Source organism: Rhipicephalus sanguineus, chromosome 1, assembly GCF_013339695.2.
Source record: "Rhipicephalus sanguineus isolate Rsan-2018 chromosome 1, BIME_Rsan_1.4, whole genome shotgun sequence".
Taxonomy (NCBI): domain Eukaryota; kingdom Metazoa; phylum Arthropoda; class Arachnida; order Ixodida; family Ixodidae; genus Rhipicephalus; species Rhipicephalus sanguineus.
Genome location: NC_051176.1, coordinates 190,832,848 through 190,849,046, shown reverse-complemented (window position 1 = coordinate 190,849,046; position 16,199 = coordinate 190,832,848). Strand labels below are relative to the sequence as shown.

The 16,199-nt window shown below is 49.4% G+C and overlaps 1 protein-coding gene across 1 annotated transcript in view; it reads right to left on the bottom strand.

The window, feature by feature from the left end:
* Positions 1-1,021: 1,021 nt before the first annotated feature.
* LOC119380921 (luciferin 4-monooxygenase-like) overlaps positions 1,022-16,199 on the bottom strand; it is a 60,180-nt gene continuing 45,002 nt past the window's right edge. The window contains 3 exon segments of the mRNA XM_049412298.1: positions 1,022-1,146; positions 8,948-9,104; positions 9,106-9,212. Coding sequence (XP_049268255.1) covers positions 1,022-1,146; positions 8,948-9,104; positions 9,106-9,212 — 389 coding nt within the window.

The following is a 16,199-nucleotide window of genomic DNA, read 5'->3' as shown; positions in this document are numbered from 1 at the left end:
CGGGAGGTCGACCGCGGCCGTAGCTCAATTGGTAGAGCACCGGACGCGTTATGCGAAGGTTGCAGGTTCGGTCTCTACCGGCGGCAAGTTGTCTTTATGTTCACTTTTATTTCTTCACGTTTATATCATAATTACAAATAACGCCCCCTATACTTTCCTTGGATTGATTGTCTGTTTGTTGTCATTAATAGCCATGTATAGCAAGTAGAGCAAGGGGGCGGGAAAGGGAAGTCAGGGTGATGAGGAGTGATGTGAGGGTGAGGATGGAAATTAGGAGGGGAGAAGGTAAAGCATAGCATCACCAGCATGGTATAGCTTAGCCATGTGTAGTACAGCATAGCAAGGGGGTGAGGAGGAGAGATGTGAGGGCGAGGAGGAGGGAAAGGTGGGGAGGGGGCGCCACTGCAGGTTTCCTTTCCCTCCATAGACGCCGAGCAGGCTGCACGTTTGGAACGCCAGCGCTTGCTTGCCCGTGAACGCGAGTGTCGCTGAAGGGCAGGCGAATCACTGCTCCGCACTCTCTTCAGTTTTCACGTTAACTGCAAGCGCATACAATTTTTTTTTTTATTCGCGCTCCGTTTGGGATTCTGCGATTCGACATTGTCGAATAATCCCTTCTGTTCGAAGACGATGGCCTGCGGTTTATGGGCGCCTGTGGCAACAAAGACCGTGTGTGAAGACACCTTTGGATCTGGCATTGGAGAATTATCACCGCGGCTTTTCGTCGAGTCATGCGTTCAGTATAATATGTACTACGAGCTGTCCGTTCGAGCTGCGTTACTTAATTACGGCGATTCAGCCCAACGTTCGTGAGTTGTCAGCGTCCTTGAGTTGTCCTGGGGCCATGTCAACCTTGAAATGCGTTGTCAGGGTAATCGCTCTTATTTCATCTATGATGACAATCTTGTTTTCTTCGCACAATAGTTTTAGGTAAGTTCAAATCGAAATCGAAGTTGATAAAAGCGAGCATTGCAACAATGGAGCAGCCGAAACAATATAGTAATTGTTTATTGATGTGTGTTCATAAGATAGATTGCAAATACTGATCTCTAAGCTGCCGGCGGAGATATTTTCCCGATTCCGACTTCGGCAGTTCTTCCATAAACTGCACACCCCCGTGGAGGTGCTTGTGTGGCGCCGAAGTTTCTGGACAAAAAAGAGAAAGAAACAAATACATAGTGCATATTAATTTACATATTTATCACGCCTAATCGCAAAGCCATTCGCAAGACCAGGAGTTGAGGCAGGCAATATGCTCAACTCGGTAGTTACATCTGCAGAATTATTCAAGAATTAAGAACTGAACAAACCTAATTGTAACTGTGCTGCGAAGTCTTGTCCATAATATTCTCACAAAACTAACTAATGACGCCAATAACTCTGACACCCGTGAAAAAATAAAGGAATTAAAAAAGAGCTTTCCTTTTTTGAGTCTTGTCCCTTTTCCTTCATGCTCAAACTGAGTTGCGCTAAAGCAATACAAGAATAATAAGTTCTTTTAGTGATGCTCTTTATCAGCTAACAATTAACTTGCTTTCATTGCGATATAAGATAAATTTAGCTTTAGCCTAAGAAAGTAGTGAGCGACACTATCACTATTATTTGGCACACTATATTGACCGAAGACAGGCAGCAAAAACTGCTCGGTACAAAATAATCTTTCAAAAGGTACTCCTAGTAAGGGATTCCTCCGGGGGCTCACATTGCAGTATTAGAATTAAAAGGAGAATATAATGCACATTTCTTCCTTACGTATACAGATACAGCACTAGGGTTACATGCGCATGTGGCACACAGCGAATATGTACACCCGTGAGCAAAAGTATACGGACCACGGGAGCGCCTGCCGAAATTACCGTCTGCGCCGTCTAGTGGCGAGCCGTTTGTTGTCGAGAGCACTGCTCTGGCAATGCATTCGCCTGAGGAATGCTCTGAACAGCAGACGGCTCGCGACTAGACGGCGCAGGCGGCAATTTCCGCACGAGCTCCCGTGGTCCGTATACTTTTGCTCGCGTGCTCACGAGTGTACACTCACACCTCTACGACGCGGACAGAGATCTGGACAAAGTGAACACGCGTTACATGTTCACACATGCAGTGTACTGCTGAAGTGAACCCTCCAGTGTTCGTCCGGAGCAGTGGTCTTCCCAGCGAAAGCTATCAACGTCAGTTTCAAGACAGACCACCCAACGACATCGACAGCAGCAGAACTTGCCGCTCTTCGCGCTGCACTTTGTGTAGTCAAACGCGACAGCCTCAACGATGGTCAATCTTCTGCGATTCGAAGGCAGTCCTGCAATCTTTGCTATCAGCCCTGCGGCACGGACCATACGAGCAGTTGGTCTTCGAGGTTAGATATCTCCTCCATACTTCGTTAGAGAAAGGACACCACGTAACATTTCAGTGGCTGCCAAGTCACTGCGGCCTGATAGGCAATGAACACGCCGACAATGCTGCTCGATCAGCTCTCCCAGGTGACAGGCTCGAGACAATACCCCTATCAAGGACCGATGCTGCTAGCAAACTTCGGGTGGCTGCACAAGAAATGACTTCCTCCACTTGTAATACAGCAAGCAGACTGCACAACCACCACCGCCACTGCCCGACCAATTTGCGTCTTCAGACACCTACGGGACTACGCCGAAATGATGCCACTCTGCTTTGCCGTTTATGGCTAAGAGTGGCTTTCACGAATTCATTCTGCTTTCGAATACAAATGGCTGACAACCCGTTTTGTGACAACTGTGGTAGCGAGGAGACACTACAGCACATCTTCTGCGACCGTCCTCGCTACAATGCGCAGAGAAAATCCCTCGCAGTCGCTCTTGCTCGCATAGATCCCAGACTGATGACGGCAGAAACGATTCTGGAAAGTCGTCCTGAGAGGTCATCGCGGGTGAAGGCGACGAAGGCAGTGCTCAACTTCTTGAAGGCCTCAGACCTGCACCGGTGGTTATAGACCAACGACGTTAGCATGACTGTGAGATGTGTGTTACTTTGTGCGTGCGTGCTCTCCTTCTCTCTCTATCTTTATATCTGCCCCCTCCCTTCCCCCAGTGTAGGGCAGCATACCGGTCCTTCTAGACTGGTTAACATCCCTGCCTTTCCTTTCTCTCCTTCTCCTCTCCTCTCCTGTTTCGCAAATAAACTTCCAAATTTTGATTGCAACGTTAACGGATTTATTTGGTGTTTTTCCTCAATGCACAGCTACTTCCGCCCCCATCCAGGTAAGATAGGAAAGCTGCGCATCTGTTGCACAGTATTTGCGTTCGATGCAAAAGCAACCTTTTCATTTGCTTGTGGTAAGCAAAGGGCTCAAAGTGTATTTGGCTCACAAGAGCGGGCAAGTTCACGCCACGTATATAGTAGATCGGGGGCACCAAATTTCCTCGAGCAACTTCATGGATACAAATTAAATCTCTGCGCTACCTCGTGAAGATGAGCGCACCACGTCAAAGTACGCCTCACGCTCAAAGTGTCCCTCGTACACAGTAGACCCTTTTTCATAATAGTAAAGCTATCTTTCCTGCGATGCAGTTAGCCCAACAAAAGGCAGCTAGTCACCTATGCAAACAGCGTGTTCAAGCGCAGTTTGCTCGTGCTATGACGCAGGAAAATGCATTCAGTTCTCTTGATAAAAACACGCGCAATAAAAAAGCCCTTGCAAGTGCAAACTAGGGCCTCGTGTCCATTTGAAGCACGACAGGTGCCGCCATTAGTTGGGCGAATATGACAGCGCAGGGAAGCGCACTCTTGCATTATGAAAAGGGCCTACTTCATCAAAACGTGGTTGTACTGCTTCAATTTGCTCATTTCCTCAACCTACATCCCCCCTTCTATTTTGTTAAAAAAATATTCGAATTACAGACAAGGTGTGATCAGCGAACATAAAAATTCAGGAGGAGCCCTATCGGGGGAATGGGTGCAAGCGAAGCTTGGCGTGTGCGTGCCCGGCATACTACTTTCCTTTCTTTCTATCGCATTGCGCAATTCTCCCTCCCAACTGTCCCCTTCCTCCATGCCGGGAACTGGACCGTCTAGAGTCACTGGAAAATCAGAGTACCGCAAAGGTAGGTTGCACGCGGGCAACATTGGGTGGCGGCGGCCATGTCCCTTCCAGACCGTCTGGCGCGTTGCTAGCGTGTGTTGAGAAGTGACCAATCTTTTAGCCTCAGTGCCGTGTTACGCTCGGCAGAACGGCATTATGTGTGTGTGTGTTTCTTCAAGAGGATATTAGAAGAGATTTCGAGTCATCGACAGGTATGGATCGACTGCGCGGTTAGCGGTGCAACGAATCAAACGTACGGCGAATGTTGCCGTGTGCTCGCGAACTCTCTTCATGGCTTCATCGGTCTCTTTTCGTGTCACGCTCGGGCGTGTTCGCTAGGTCCGTGGCTGCAAACATAGTTGCATTAGCGCAGTGACATCGTGCGAGATGCCATTTACTTCGACATTTGGTGAATCTTGACTCTTTGCGCTAGCTTTGCAGTCGGTGTTCGGGTTCACTGCACTCGAAAACGTTATCGAACAACATCGAGAACATTCAACATTGCGTCCTTCGACTGATCGCGGACGCATAGCTTGCTTGCACACCGTGCTTGCTGTTCAACTGGTTGATATGTGTAATAGAAGTTGTGTGTGTACGGTAATTGGACGTTGTGCGCGACGTCTTGATTCGGAACGCCAGCAGCCGAACGCACGGGCGAATCGGTGTGCGGTAGGTAAGGTGCATCTTATCTTGCGATACGTAGAAGGCCATCAAAAATGATTGACATCGCTACCTAATTATTTCATTTCCTATTTCTTGTCTCCTTAATATTCTCAACGTTGCAATGAATTTGCAAATATTTTTCTCTGTTCAGACAAACAGTTCTTTTTTTGGCGTTGCCAGCGCGTAAACAGCTGGGGTTCGGTTTCTGCATTGCTTCACTTTTTTTTTTCATAATGCGCTCTTATTAAAACTTCCTCGGCACCGTTCTTTATGTTATTTTGATCAGAAATAGGACATCCCGGGATTTTTAAAGCGCATGCTACTGCAACACAGTATGTATATAGACCTAGGGCTCGCATAAAATCGACTCCCTCAATGCGTGGGATCTGCTTTTTTTTCTGCTGTGACCATTTCTCACCAACTATACAGTATTTTAAGGGTACGCTCGGCGCAATGCAGCATTAGCAACATTTTTTGCAACAAATTTAAAAATACGCTTGATGACGTTGCCTTACACCAAGTTTATCAACAGAGTTCCACGCTTCTGTTTTGTGCAATGCTAAATGATCATGCCACAATTGCCTTCAAGGTACACCAGTAAACAGTTATTATTTTAATAAATCTTCGATTTCGCTCTCGTGCGTGACACGCTTATAACTCGGACAGCATGCCTAATCTGTTCAACAGATCGAGATATAAACAGCCGAGCAAATAGAAAGGTATGTAGTTTTCAATATCGCTGACCATAGCGAACCGAAAAGGTGAAGTATCCTGTCGCATAAGATTTTTTCCAGCAAACTTAGTGTAGTTCACTGCAGGAAGGAGTGTTATTCGAGGGGGGCGAATTCGTTCAGGCCAACTATGTAACCACGTAGAACGGCGCTCTTTGACATTAATTTTTCCCACACGGCAAACGAGATTCCCAGAGTAGCTCATCAGTAACGTTCGATTGATGGTGAGCTACTCTCTTCTGGCATCTGCATGCAGTGGCGTAGCCGGGGGGTAGCACACCGGGCCCGTACCCCCCCCCCCCCCCGAATTACAGCGAAAGCTGTTATGAGATCATTTCACCGGCCGTTTTTGGTGCCGTAGTTGTCCGCCGCCGCCGCCGCCGCCGCCGGTGTCCGTAACCAGTATCGCTCGAAATAAGAAAAAAAAAAGTAAATAAGAAAAAATTCCAGGATGGAACGAGGTTCGAACCTGGGCCCTCTGCGTGGGAGCCCAGTATTCAACCTCTGAGCCATGCCGGTGCTTGAAACTGCTTTGCAAAAAGGTCCTATACAGGCTTCATGTCGGGAAGGAACCACATTAGCATATGCAATATAGCGTGGTAAAAGAGTAGAATAAGCACCAAGCGTCGCACAACGCGAATTCTGTAACCAGGCGTCACACAATGCGAATTGCGCAACGAGTAGGTTGTTGAATGCTTCCAACCCATTACAAAGAGCTCTTCCATAATTCTTTATCGTCATCACGCACAGCATCAACGAAGTGCGCATAATGCCTTACATGCGTTTAGCAGGTACCACGGCTGTCTGACGAAAAATGGCACAGTGCCTACTGCCCTACTTCTCAAAAATTACAATGATTTATAGCGTAGTGGGTTCCTCGCAAGTGCACTTCTGTTGGTTGCCAAGGAAGCCCATAAGGCTCCCATGATCCATTTCCTCAGGGTCTCAATAAAGTCAATTCTCTCTCTCTCTCGCTCTACGTTTCTCTGGTTAAAGTGTGTTATAAAGCGGGGTGGGACAGTTAAATAACGACCGGGCGTCACACAATATGCATTATGTAACTAGTGGGTCGTTTAAAGCTTCCAACCCATTACAAAGGGCGCAACCATAATTATTCATCGTCATCAACCGCCACATCAACAAACTGCACATAATCGCTTACATATGGTACCGCGCTTCTCCGCAGAACAACGAATAATGTCGTGCTGGGTGCTTCCCAACTTCCCGAAAATTACGCTTTGTTGCGTAGTGGGTACGTTGCTAATGTATCTGTATTAGTAGCCACAGGAGAGTTTATAACAGGCTCTAGAAATGCCGCCCTTCCAGCTTTCGCTGTGACTGTGCTGCGCTTTCCGCGCAGGCCTGGCGTTTTTTTTTTTTTTTTCCCGTGGCATACATAGCTCGAAATGACAATCGACCATATCTGCCTGCCAGGCCCCCACTTGAGATCGAGGAGGTGGCCCCTCCCCCGGAAAAAATGTCTGCTTACGCCCCTGTCTGCATGACGCGTTTAAAAAAGCGACGAAGGACTTTTGGGGACCGTGGTACTGCTAAATGTCCGGCCACGCTCTGCATTGAACGCGCCTGCACCCAAAGCGCTTGGAAGGGATATGGCGGCGAAAGGTCACGTGATGCGAGTAAGCCAATCGCGTCGGCGGCGGCGCGCGGAAAACAGATGTGATACTCTGAAATTTTTCCAGTGACTCTAGGACCGTCATCCACGTGTTTATATAGCTGCGCAACACTTCAATTGGAACAGGCAACAACGACGGTCATGCGTTCATATCCAGACAAGAATGAAATGTGGCAACGTGAAATGACGAGTCACCTCGATAAAGCATCAGATTTCCGTATCAGAAACGGCTGATCACCGACAAGCCCACGATCGAGAGAGCATCAATTATTGGACAACGGCGCATACAAATACGCATGCGACCAGCGCACCTTTGGGGGCCTGTTTGTGTGCACCCCTGAACTATGTGGTGGCGGCGGCATAGTGCGCTAATTATGCCGTCGCCAGCGAAACCTGTAACTCATAGAAGCTTCGCCTTAAAATGCGGAGTGAGATTCATTTCGCATCCCAATTGGATATCGCGAACAGATTGGATATAGCGGATCAGTGTGGCAGCTCTAGCCCATGTAAAGTACCAAGTCGTACTAAATCCGCATAAACAGGCGATCATTGTTCCTTTAGTGGATTTAGATATTGTACCGTCTTTGTCTTTATTCTTCTTCCGTCAATTGCTCAAACCTTGCTATTAGACCTCCCGTTAGCAGTAACGTAGGACATGTTATTACTATTTTGCCCGTTCCCTCTTCATCTGGTGCCCAATACGCAGATGTCAAATGGTCAGAGGTGAGCCCATGGCTGTTGTGGCCCTAACAATTTATAAATATCCAGCATGCTCCGTCTATTGCTTCCTAAAGGAGAACGCCATTATATGTCAACATCTAGGGATGGCTACACTATGGCGACTGTCCTGGTCACAAATGCTCGCCGTTGCTGCCGACAGCATCACACACAAACACACACACGCACACGCACGCACGCACGCACGCACGCCAACATCGCAGCTCTGTCGTTGCTTCGGTGCTTGAACACCATTTACAGCCGCCGGTTAGCAATGTTGTAAAAAAACATGGCTGATCCCTCCGTGATAGGAATCGGTATAACAAGAAAGTGAAACGCCTATTCACAGAGGTAGTTGAGCGTTTATTGTGCATTGATATATGAGAACTTGTACAATGTCTATTGCTGTTTGGCAGCTATAGCACCGTCAAACACAAAGAAGGACGCACGAAACGAACGCACAAGTATACTCAGGACAAGCGCGAACTAACAACTGTCACACTTGTTACTTTTTCGTGTTAGAGCAGCGCGCTCCTTTCGCAAACGCCGCTGCTGCAATGAGCGAAGTGACCTTCGTGCGCTGTGTAACTTCAACGCAACCTTTGCGGTGAACGCACAAGACGTACAAACCGCCTCCATCACGAGATAAGCGCACGCGCACGGGCGACCACGCCCTATAGGACAAAGTACTGGTGGATGCGCGCGCGGATCGCAACGAACGGGGCGACGACCTTTAAAGCGCGCCCTTCGCGCCATTTCGCTGGTGATAACGAGAACACGCTAAAGTGCCACGAAACTCTGGGTACTGCCAGCGGTAAATGGTGTATATAAATAGCTCGTCGTTAGTGAGTTGAAGAACGTCCGCTCTGTGGTCGAGCCGTTTAGCACAGCGCGCTGTGGATCGAGGGGTCGTGGTTTCGATTCCCAGCGACGGAACTTTTCTTCTAGTTTTTCTTTGTCATCTGTTAGTGTACATTTTATAATGTCATATCTGTGACGGAAATACGTCAGTGATGTCTTGGTGGACCCCGGCATAAAACACTTTCGTGTTAAAAACATTCTACTCTTTGTTCACTCTTCATTTCTTGTAATACAACGTGGGTATTACAACGAGGTGAGGCTCTAAGACGACGCCCGCTGCATGGTGTCACATACCCGCGATCATTTCGCTGAGTTGATTCGCAACATCATCTGCAGACATGGCGCGCGCCTCGTCGGTGAGCACGACGAAGGCTCTGGGCGCCTCCCCCATCTGACGGTGCGGCACGCCTGCCACGGCCACTTGGCGCACGAATGGATGGCGCATCAGCAAGGTCCTCGAGTTCTGCAGGCGCCACCTGCTGGTCCATGCATTTGATCAGATCCTTAACGCGGTCCACGATGTACAGCTGCCCGTGATCGTCGTAGTGACCCACGTCGCCTGCGTGCACAACGTGCGCAATTAATCGTGGAGCATGCGCTTCTGAGGTCGACTTCGCAAAGTTTTTGTTTCGTGATGGTCATTTAGCCTTCGCTAATGATATGTCGAGCGTCAGGAACGCATTTAGCGTAAGAGCTTTTTCTTTGTTCTTTCATTTGTGTGTGTCTAAATACAGGCCCTGATGCACCTTGTTGCTCTGCGGAAAGATGACAGCAACTCATTGCTGTGATGGATATACTATATCGTAATAAGCTCTGGTAGGTAGCCAGGACAATTCACGGACCTCGTGGTCAGAGCCCCGTGTGCTCAGAGGCTGTTTAACAGACAACCGAGATGTTCAATTCCCAAAGCAACCTATGGCCATATCTATGGAAAGCATTTGTCGTTTTTTTAGTCAGTGTCACTTATAGACGGTTTTCTTTTTTTTTCTTTTTAGGAAGATCATGACACCGCATTTTGTCCGTATTTACGTAATCATGTTCGACCACACGTACAGCAAGAACCGTAAAACATATCCTCGTTGCAGTTGTGGTTATCCCATGGTTACGCTTCAAATAACATCATGTACTATGTATTCTGCTGACGCATTCGCGTCTCCTGCCATAGTGCGGATAATTTTACATTCTTCTGTCACCTTTTCCTTACTGCTATTAACCCCTTCAGGGTTTTCGCCGTACATGTACGGCAGAAGCTTCCTGGTACCAAAGGGTTTTCGTCGTACATGTACGGCATAGCGTTTATTTTTAAAACGCGCGCCTTTTTCGATCATTTCTTTTGTTTGGCCTGTGCTTCAACACTTCGGGAATATGTGGAATTTTTGTCATGCGCCGATGTCTCTCCGTTGTATTTTTTTTTCGCTTCCCAAAACGGCGCGCCGCCTATCGCTTGCCCACCCGAGCGCGTTCGCGGTGCAGCTGGTTTAAAGTGCGCGCCTTTTTCGATGATTTCTCTTGCTTGGCATGTGCTGCCACGCTTCGGGAATACGTGGAATTTTTTTCATGCGCCGGTGTCTCTCCGTTGTTGCTTTTTTTATGCTTCGCAAAATGGCGCGCCGCGCGCCGGCTATCGCTTGCGTAGAGTCACTGTATATGCTACCTTTAGGTAGCAGAGTTGCGCATAGGTCCGGCTAGCAACCACAGCTATGCGGTGAAGTCGCACTTCGTTTTTGCAGGCGACATGCCTACCGTGTCGCCAATTAACCTGTCTGGCGTGTCGAAGACGGGCGATAAACATTGGCTGCCGATGGCTAGTGTTAATTCAGTTTGCTGCAGCGGCGGCGTCGAGAAATAAAAAAATTGGCCTAAGCGGCAGCTTCTCTGCAATGCATGGTTGCTAGCGGCGTTGGAAGACAGATGCGCAACTCTGCTACCTAAAGGTAGCATATACAGTGACTCTACGCTTGCGCAACCGAGAGCGCCCGCGGCGCGGTTTGGTTTCAAACGCGCGCCTTCTCCCTTTTCTCTTGCTTGGAATGTGCTGCCACGCTTCGGGAATTCGTGTAATTTTTTTAATGCGCCAATGTCTCTCCGTCTTTTTTTGTTTTCTTTGCAAAGAGGCGCGGCGGCTTGTAGTCTCACATCAGAACGCGCGCACGCGGTCCGGCTCGTTTCGGTTTCGTCCTTCGGGTGGTTTTCGCTTCTTGCGCCCGCAGAGCGGATGGCTGTTTGGTTTCTAATCTCTCAAAGGGTGACCGCTTGTTACTCTCTCATTTATTGCACTCCGGCGCGCGATTACATCTGTTTCCGCGCGGCGCTAAATTACACAAACGACGCCGCCGTGATTGCGTTTCCTGTTTTGGGTTCTCGGAAAAACTAACTACGTCTTGTTGGCGATAAGACGAAGTATTACTGTAGCTTTTTCACTCGTTTTGCTTTCCGGACGGGCGCAAAACCATAGAGTTTTCTTCCGTGCGCTCACTAACGCAGTTCGCTCACGCTATGGAAGCGCGCGTCGGTTGCGCTGCTGCCGGTGAGTCGAGCAGCGATTCTTCCGATGCGGACTATTCCCCAATTGCCGATCAGAATCTGATTCATTGGATTTCAGTTCGTCAGACGAGGAGTTTTGACGAGTTCGGACTCCGATGACGATCAAGGAGCGACATCTGAAACGCGTGCGCGGGGAGCCATGCTTCAAAGACTATCACACGCTGAAAAGTTTTTAGTGTTTGAGCACGAGCGTTTTTAACCGGAAACGTAGTCTGGTACGCTTATTTCTGTATGTTTGTGAGCTATGTTTAATACAATGCATAATTTTTATTCATAAAAAACTGTGAAGCTTCTTTTTTTTAGGATTCTGCTTGATTTTACTACGAATAAACCATATGTATGTAGCAACAAAACTGATTTTTTTGTCACTTTACGGTCACGAAAAAAAATTTTAGACAATTTTTTTCTTAAATAGAATCGTCTGAACAATTTATTTCAGCAATAAAAAAATTACACATTTTTGTACTGGATTTCGCGAAAAAATTCGACCCTCAAAGGGTTAATATACGTTTTGCACGTAAATTTTTGTACGCTCTGTGTCGCCATGTACCATTTTTGTGACACTATACGGCGTTCCAAGAAAATGTAATAAACCCCTAAAGGGCTAAATCAGCTGATTCCAATGCGACGGCTCGTAAAAACGCAAATAATACAAATCCGCAAACTTTCGAAAGACAAATAGTAAAAGCTTCTAATCGAATGAAATCTCGAATAAGGTTAATAAGGACTTCCATACATATACACTACATTTGTTTAGGATTCTGTATGATTCGTTCGTATCAAACGATGAGGTAAATTTCGTAAAACATTCAGACCAGTTGACCAATCAATTAGCTGACCAAAATTGGGGGCGCACACCAAGTTTCCGTTACGTTCACTCGGCGTTTCCGTTAGTGTGTGAGGTTTGTATTTAGTGTTTGTGTTATCATTATGTTGTGTTTGTGCGTTGCTTTCCGTTAGCGCCGAGTGAACTAGTGGCGCCGACGTTGACGTTACAACTCATATGAACGGGTGCGAAGCGAGAATGACGGAAGCCGACCGAGCGCACGCGCTTATATACACATAAAATCGGGGAGGGAGGGGAGAGAGCGGGTTACAGGCTGTATTTGGCTGCGGTGCGGCTGCATCACGTGGGAGGAGAGGTTGCGCCGCGGCTGCAGCGTGGGGGAGGAGAGGAGAGAAGGCGACCGAACACCTGCGTAAAGGAGGAGAGTGGGAGAGAGAGTAGGCGCATGCGCAGTGGAGCGCGGACGCCACCACCGCCGCCGGACACAGCCCCGAACAAAAGCTGCTTCGCATCTAAAACATATATACAGCAGCCAAATCTCACAGTCGTGCGCGGCAAAGAGAGTTTAGAAACGAAGCGTGAAGTTGTCATTTTCCTTAGGCGCCCTCTTTTCACACAGAGGCCAGTGCTCACTCTCTTCGAAGCTGCCGGCGCCTGCTGTTTGCCGTCAGTTATGTTCGGGGGACGATTTCCCCAGTACGGATCAACGGTGACTAATCGCGGATGGCGCGTGACGGAAAAGGGGCGCTCGGAAGGGCCATTAGGCCGTTCGCCTCTACCCGCGCCTTTGTAGCCGAACCCCGCGACCTTTTGTCGACCGCTCCTTTCGCGGCGGAGTCACCCGTACGGCGGAAGCGATCTCACGGAGACTGACAACGTAAACAATGTGTCGCCGTCGCGACGGTCCTCACTGAAGGAGCACCGACGTGGTTTTGCAGTAATTGCAACAGGCGGCGGCATCTTGTCGCAGACAAGGTCCGAGACGGCATAGTAAACTGGGCACGTTGGTGTGGTTCATTTCAGTGTACGTTGACTTTGTATGTGATTGATGGCGTTTTTAGTTGGCTTGCCGCATAGTGAGGGCAGCAAAGCGTGGGAACGCGGAGGCGGAGACACGTCTCTGAGAGAAACAAAGTTCTCTGCTTCATTGGTGGAGTACCGAAAAGGGTTGGTCCCGTAAGGCGGTCTCAGACGAGACAGGGTGGATTTAAAGGAAGAAATAGGAGAGGAGAGGGGAGAGCTTGGTGCTCGACGGAGAGATTGCGGAGGGGACAGAGGTCGTGCTTGGCGCCGACTCTGATCCAGGGACGAAGGACTTAGAGATATTCTCTTAAGGGCTTGAACGCTTGGTGCGGGCCCAGCCCAGCTGTTGTCGCGAGAGCTGTTCAGTGGCCGCCCCGGCCTTTGTTTTGTCATACAGTGTAAAAATGTGTAAATAAACCCAAGTTTGCCAAGATCTGAACAACCGGGCCTGTCCAGTCTTTCAACGTGTCGCCACGATCATCCGAACCATCGGGATCACCTCCATCGACCCAAATTTAACTGGCGCAGTCGACAGGATGACGTGGCGGCTTCCTGGAGGACAATGAGACATCCCACAGTCCTGTGTATACGCACATAACCTTAGCAAAGAGAGGTGGGGCGAAAAAAAAAAGGTACCTCGGAACGGCGCATGCAAGTATGCAGCTCGAGAAGGCTGAACCTGAGACAACACCGAGTGCGGCAGTCAACTGAGCTGCAATCAACATCGGCAGCGTCCTCTCCCCGGACATCGGCACCTCACCCGGAGCGGCTGGCGACTGCTGGAGCGACGAGTACTACGAGAGTCATTGCACGACCGGCCGTCGTCCCAACCAAGAAGGCAGAGACTGAACGGTACGAATCCGTCCAAGTACATCGGAAAGCGGCTCCCATGATCTGCTGACTGAGGCCTCGACGAGGAGCCAGCGTGGCGACGCAGCTACCGACAGAAATCACATGTGGGTCCCTGTTCTGTTTTCTCCGGGAGCACCATGGCGACTAGGGTGACCAGAAGTCAGAGGGCAGATGGGACTAGTGAGAACCACGAGCTAGATCGTGATGAGGCATCGGTAGATACTGATAGCGCAGATGTGCGTGCTGTAGAAAGCGCTGATCCAGCTGTACAAGTTCGTGTAAAGGAGCTGGAAATAGAAGCGCTAAAGCTCCAAATCGAGCTGCAAAAATTGAAGCTTCAATCGCACGCGAACAATGAAGTGGGGCGGAGCGACAGCTGCGGTTTGGCGCGGTATGCGGATCAGTTGCGAGCAGTTCTTCCGCCAATGCCAGTTTCCGATGAGCTTGTGCCGGCGTGGTTCCGGAGCGCTGAAAACATGCTGAGAAGCTGCGAGATCCCTGACGAGGTACAGGGCGCTATCATTGTGCCGTTCTTGAACGAAAATAGCCGCACGTTGGTGGCAAATCGGGCGGATGACCGAGTGCTTTCGTACCACGAGGTTCGTGACCTTATCCTGCATGAATTAAAGCTCACCCCTGAGGAGTACAAGCGCCGCCTCTATGCCTGCCGGAAGGGAGATGAGACGTGGGGACAGTTCGCCACAAGGCTCGAGATTTTACTAGATTATTATCTCCGCAGTAGAGAGATTAGTAGTGTTCAGGAGCTGCGGGCATTGCTCATATCAGACCGAGTCAAGCAGCTGATGCGTGAAGACATGCGTGCGTATGTGCTACAGCACGAGACGGCAGAATGGCTGAGACCTCACGACCTGGCGAAGCTAGCACAGAAATATGACGAAAGCACGGGAACGAGAAAGTCGAGTAAAACAGTCACGGGTAGCTCGAAGAATGGCGAAGTGTTCAATCGCCGCATGACAGACAGGTCATTGCAGGGAAATGAGAGAATGGGTGTCCGATGCTATGCATGCGGCGAGAACGGGCACTATCAGTGGCAATGCTCACAAATGACAACTCCAGCCACGGAGCAGGGACAAAATCGTCTCCCTCAGGAGAGGCTCGCTGCGAGGGCAGCATGTGAACCGGCGGCGGAGAGCATAACAACCGAAAGGGGCACAGCTGGTAGGTCGAGCTTAACATGGATAGAGTTGGTAAGTGCGGGGCGCAGGTTTAACGCGTGCTTAGATTCTGGAGCAGACATAACAGTGATCAGGGGAGAGTTAGTTCCGGAAGTAGCGAAACTCCAGGGAGTAGGGAAAGTGCGACTGAGGGGAGCATTCGGGCAGGCTGTCCCCGCTGATTTGATGTACGTCCCTTTGGCACTGCACATTCCAGGGGGAGATACTACTCCGGAGCTGATGGAACTATGCGCGGTTACTGAAAAACTCGCTGAAGGAGTAGACGCCCTCTTAACGCCGGACACGCTAGAGAAGCTTGAGCAGATTCAAAGAAACTCGCGGGAACTGGCGATTCATATTGTGAGGGCGGAGCGGAATGCCGCTGAGGAAGTTGATCACGAAGATGAAGTGAGTGCTCAGGAGACGCCGGAGCACCGGCTAGATTCAGTGGGGTCTACAATAGAAAGACAAGCAACGACGAATGAGGCGGGTGATGAGATGTTCGCAAAAGAGCAACGGGAGGACAGCTCCCTGCGATTGCCATGGGAGCAGGCACGTGAGGGTACACACGGAATGTTCATAAAGGGTGGGTTATTGTTCCACCGGGAACTCTTGAACGGGAGGCAGTGTAATCAACTTGTCCTACCTGAAACACGTCGCAGAGAAGTGCTGGAGCTCGCTCATGATGCACCTTGCGGTGGCCATTTCTCAGGAAAGAAAACGAAAGAGCGCGTTCGTAGTGCATTCTTTTGGCCAACAATGCCGGCGGACATCAAAAAGCATTGTCAATCTTGCCTTACCTGCCAGAAATTCGCGAGTAGAAAGGTGGCCGATCGAGTGCCAATCACCCCCCTCACACGACCGCAAACACCATTTCAGGTGGTATACATCGACTGTATCGGTCCCATAGAGCCTGCATCTTCACGCGGCCACAAGTATGCTTTGTGCATGATTGACTTATGCACGAGGTGGCCCGAAGTCATTCCGCTTCGAGCTTTGACCGCGAGTGCAACTTGTCAGGCGCTGTTAGATATTTTCTCGCGGTATGGGGTACCTGAACTTATATGCAGTGATCAGGGCACGAACTTTACTGCAGCGTTGACTAAGGAGCTGACAGAAAGACTGGGGGTGCAGGTACGGTTTTCAACGCCAGAGCACCCACAGA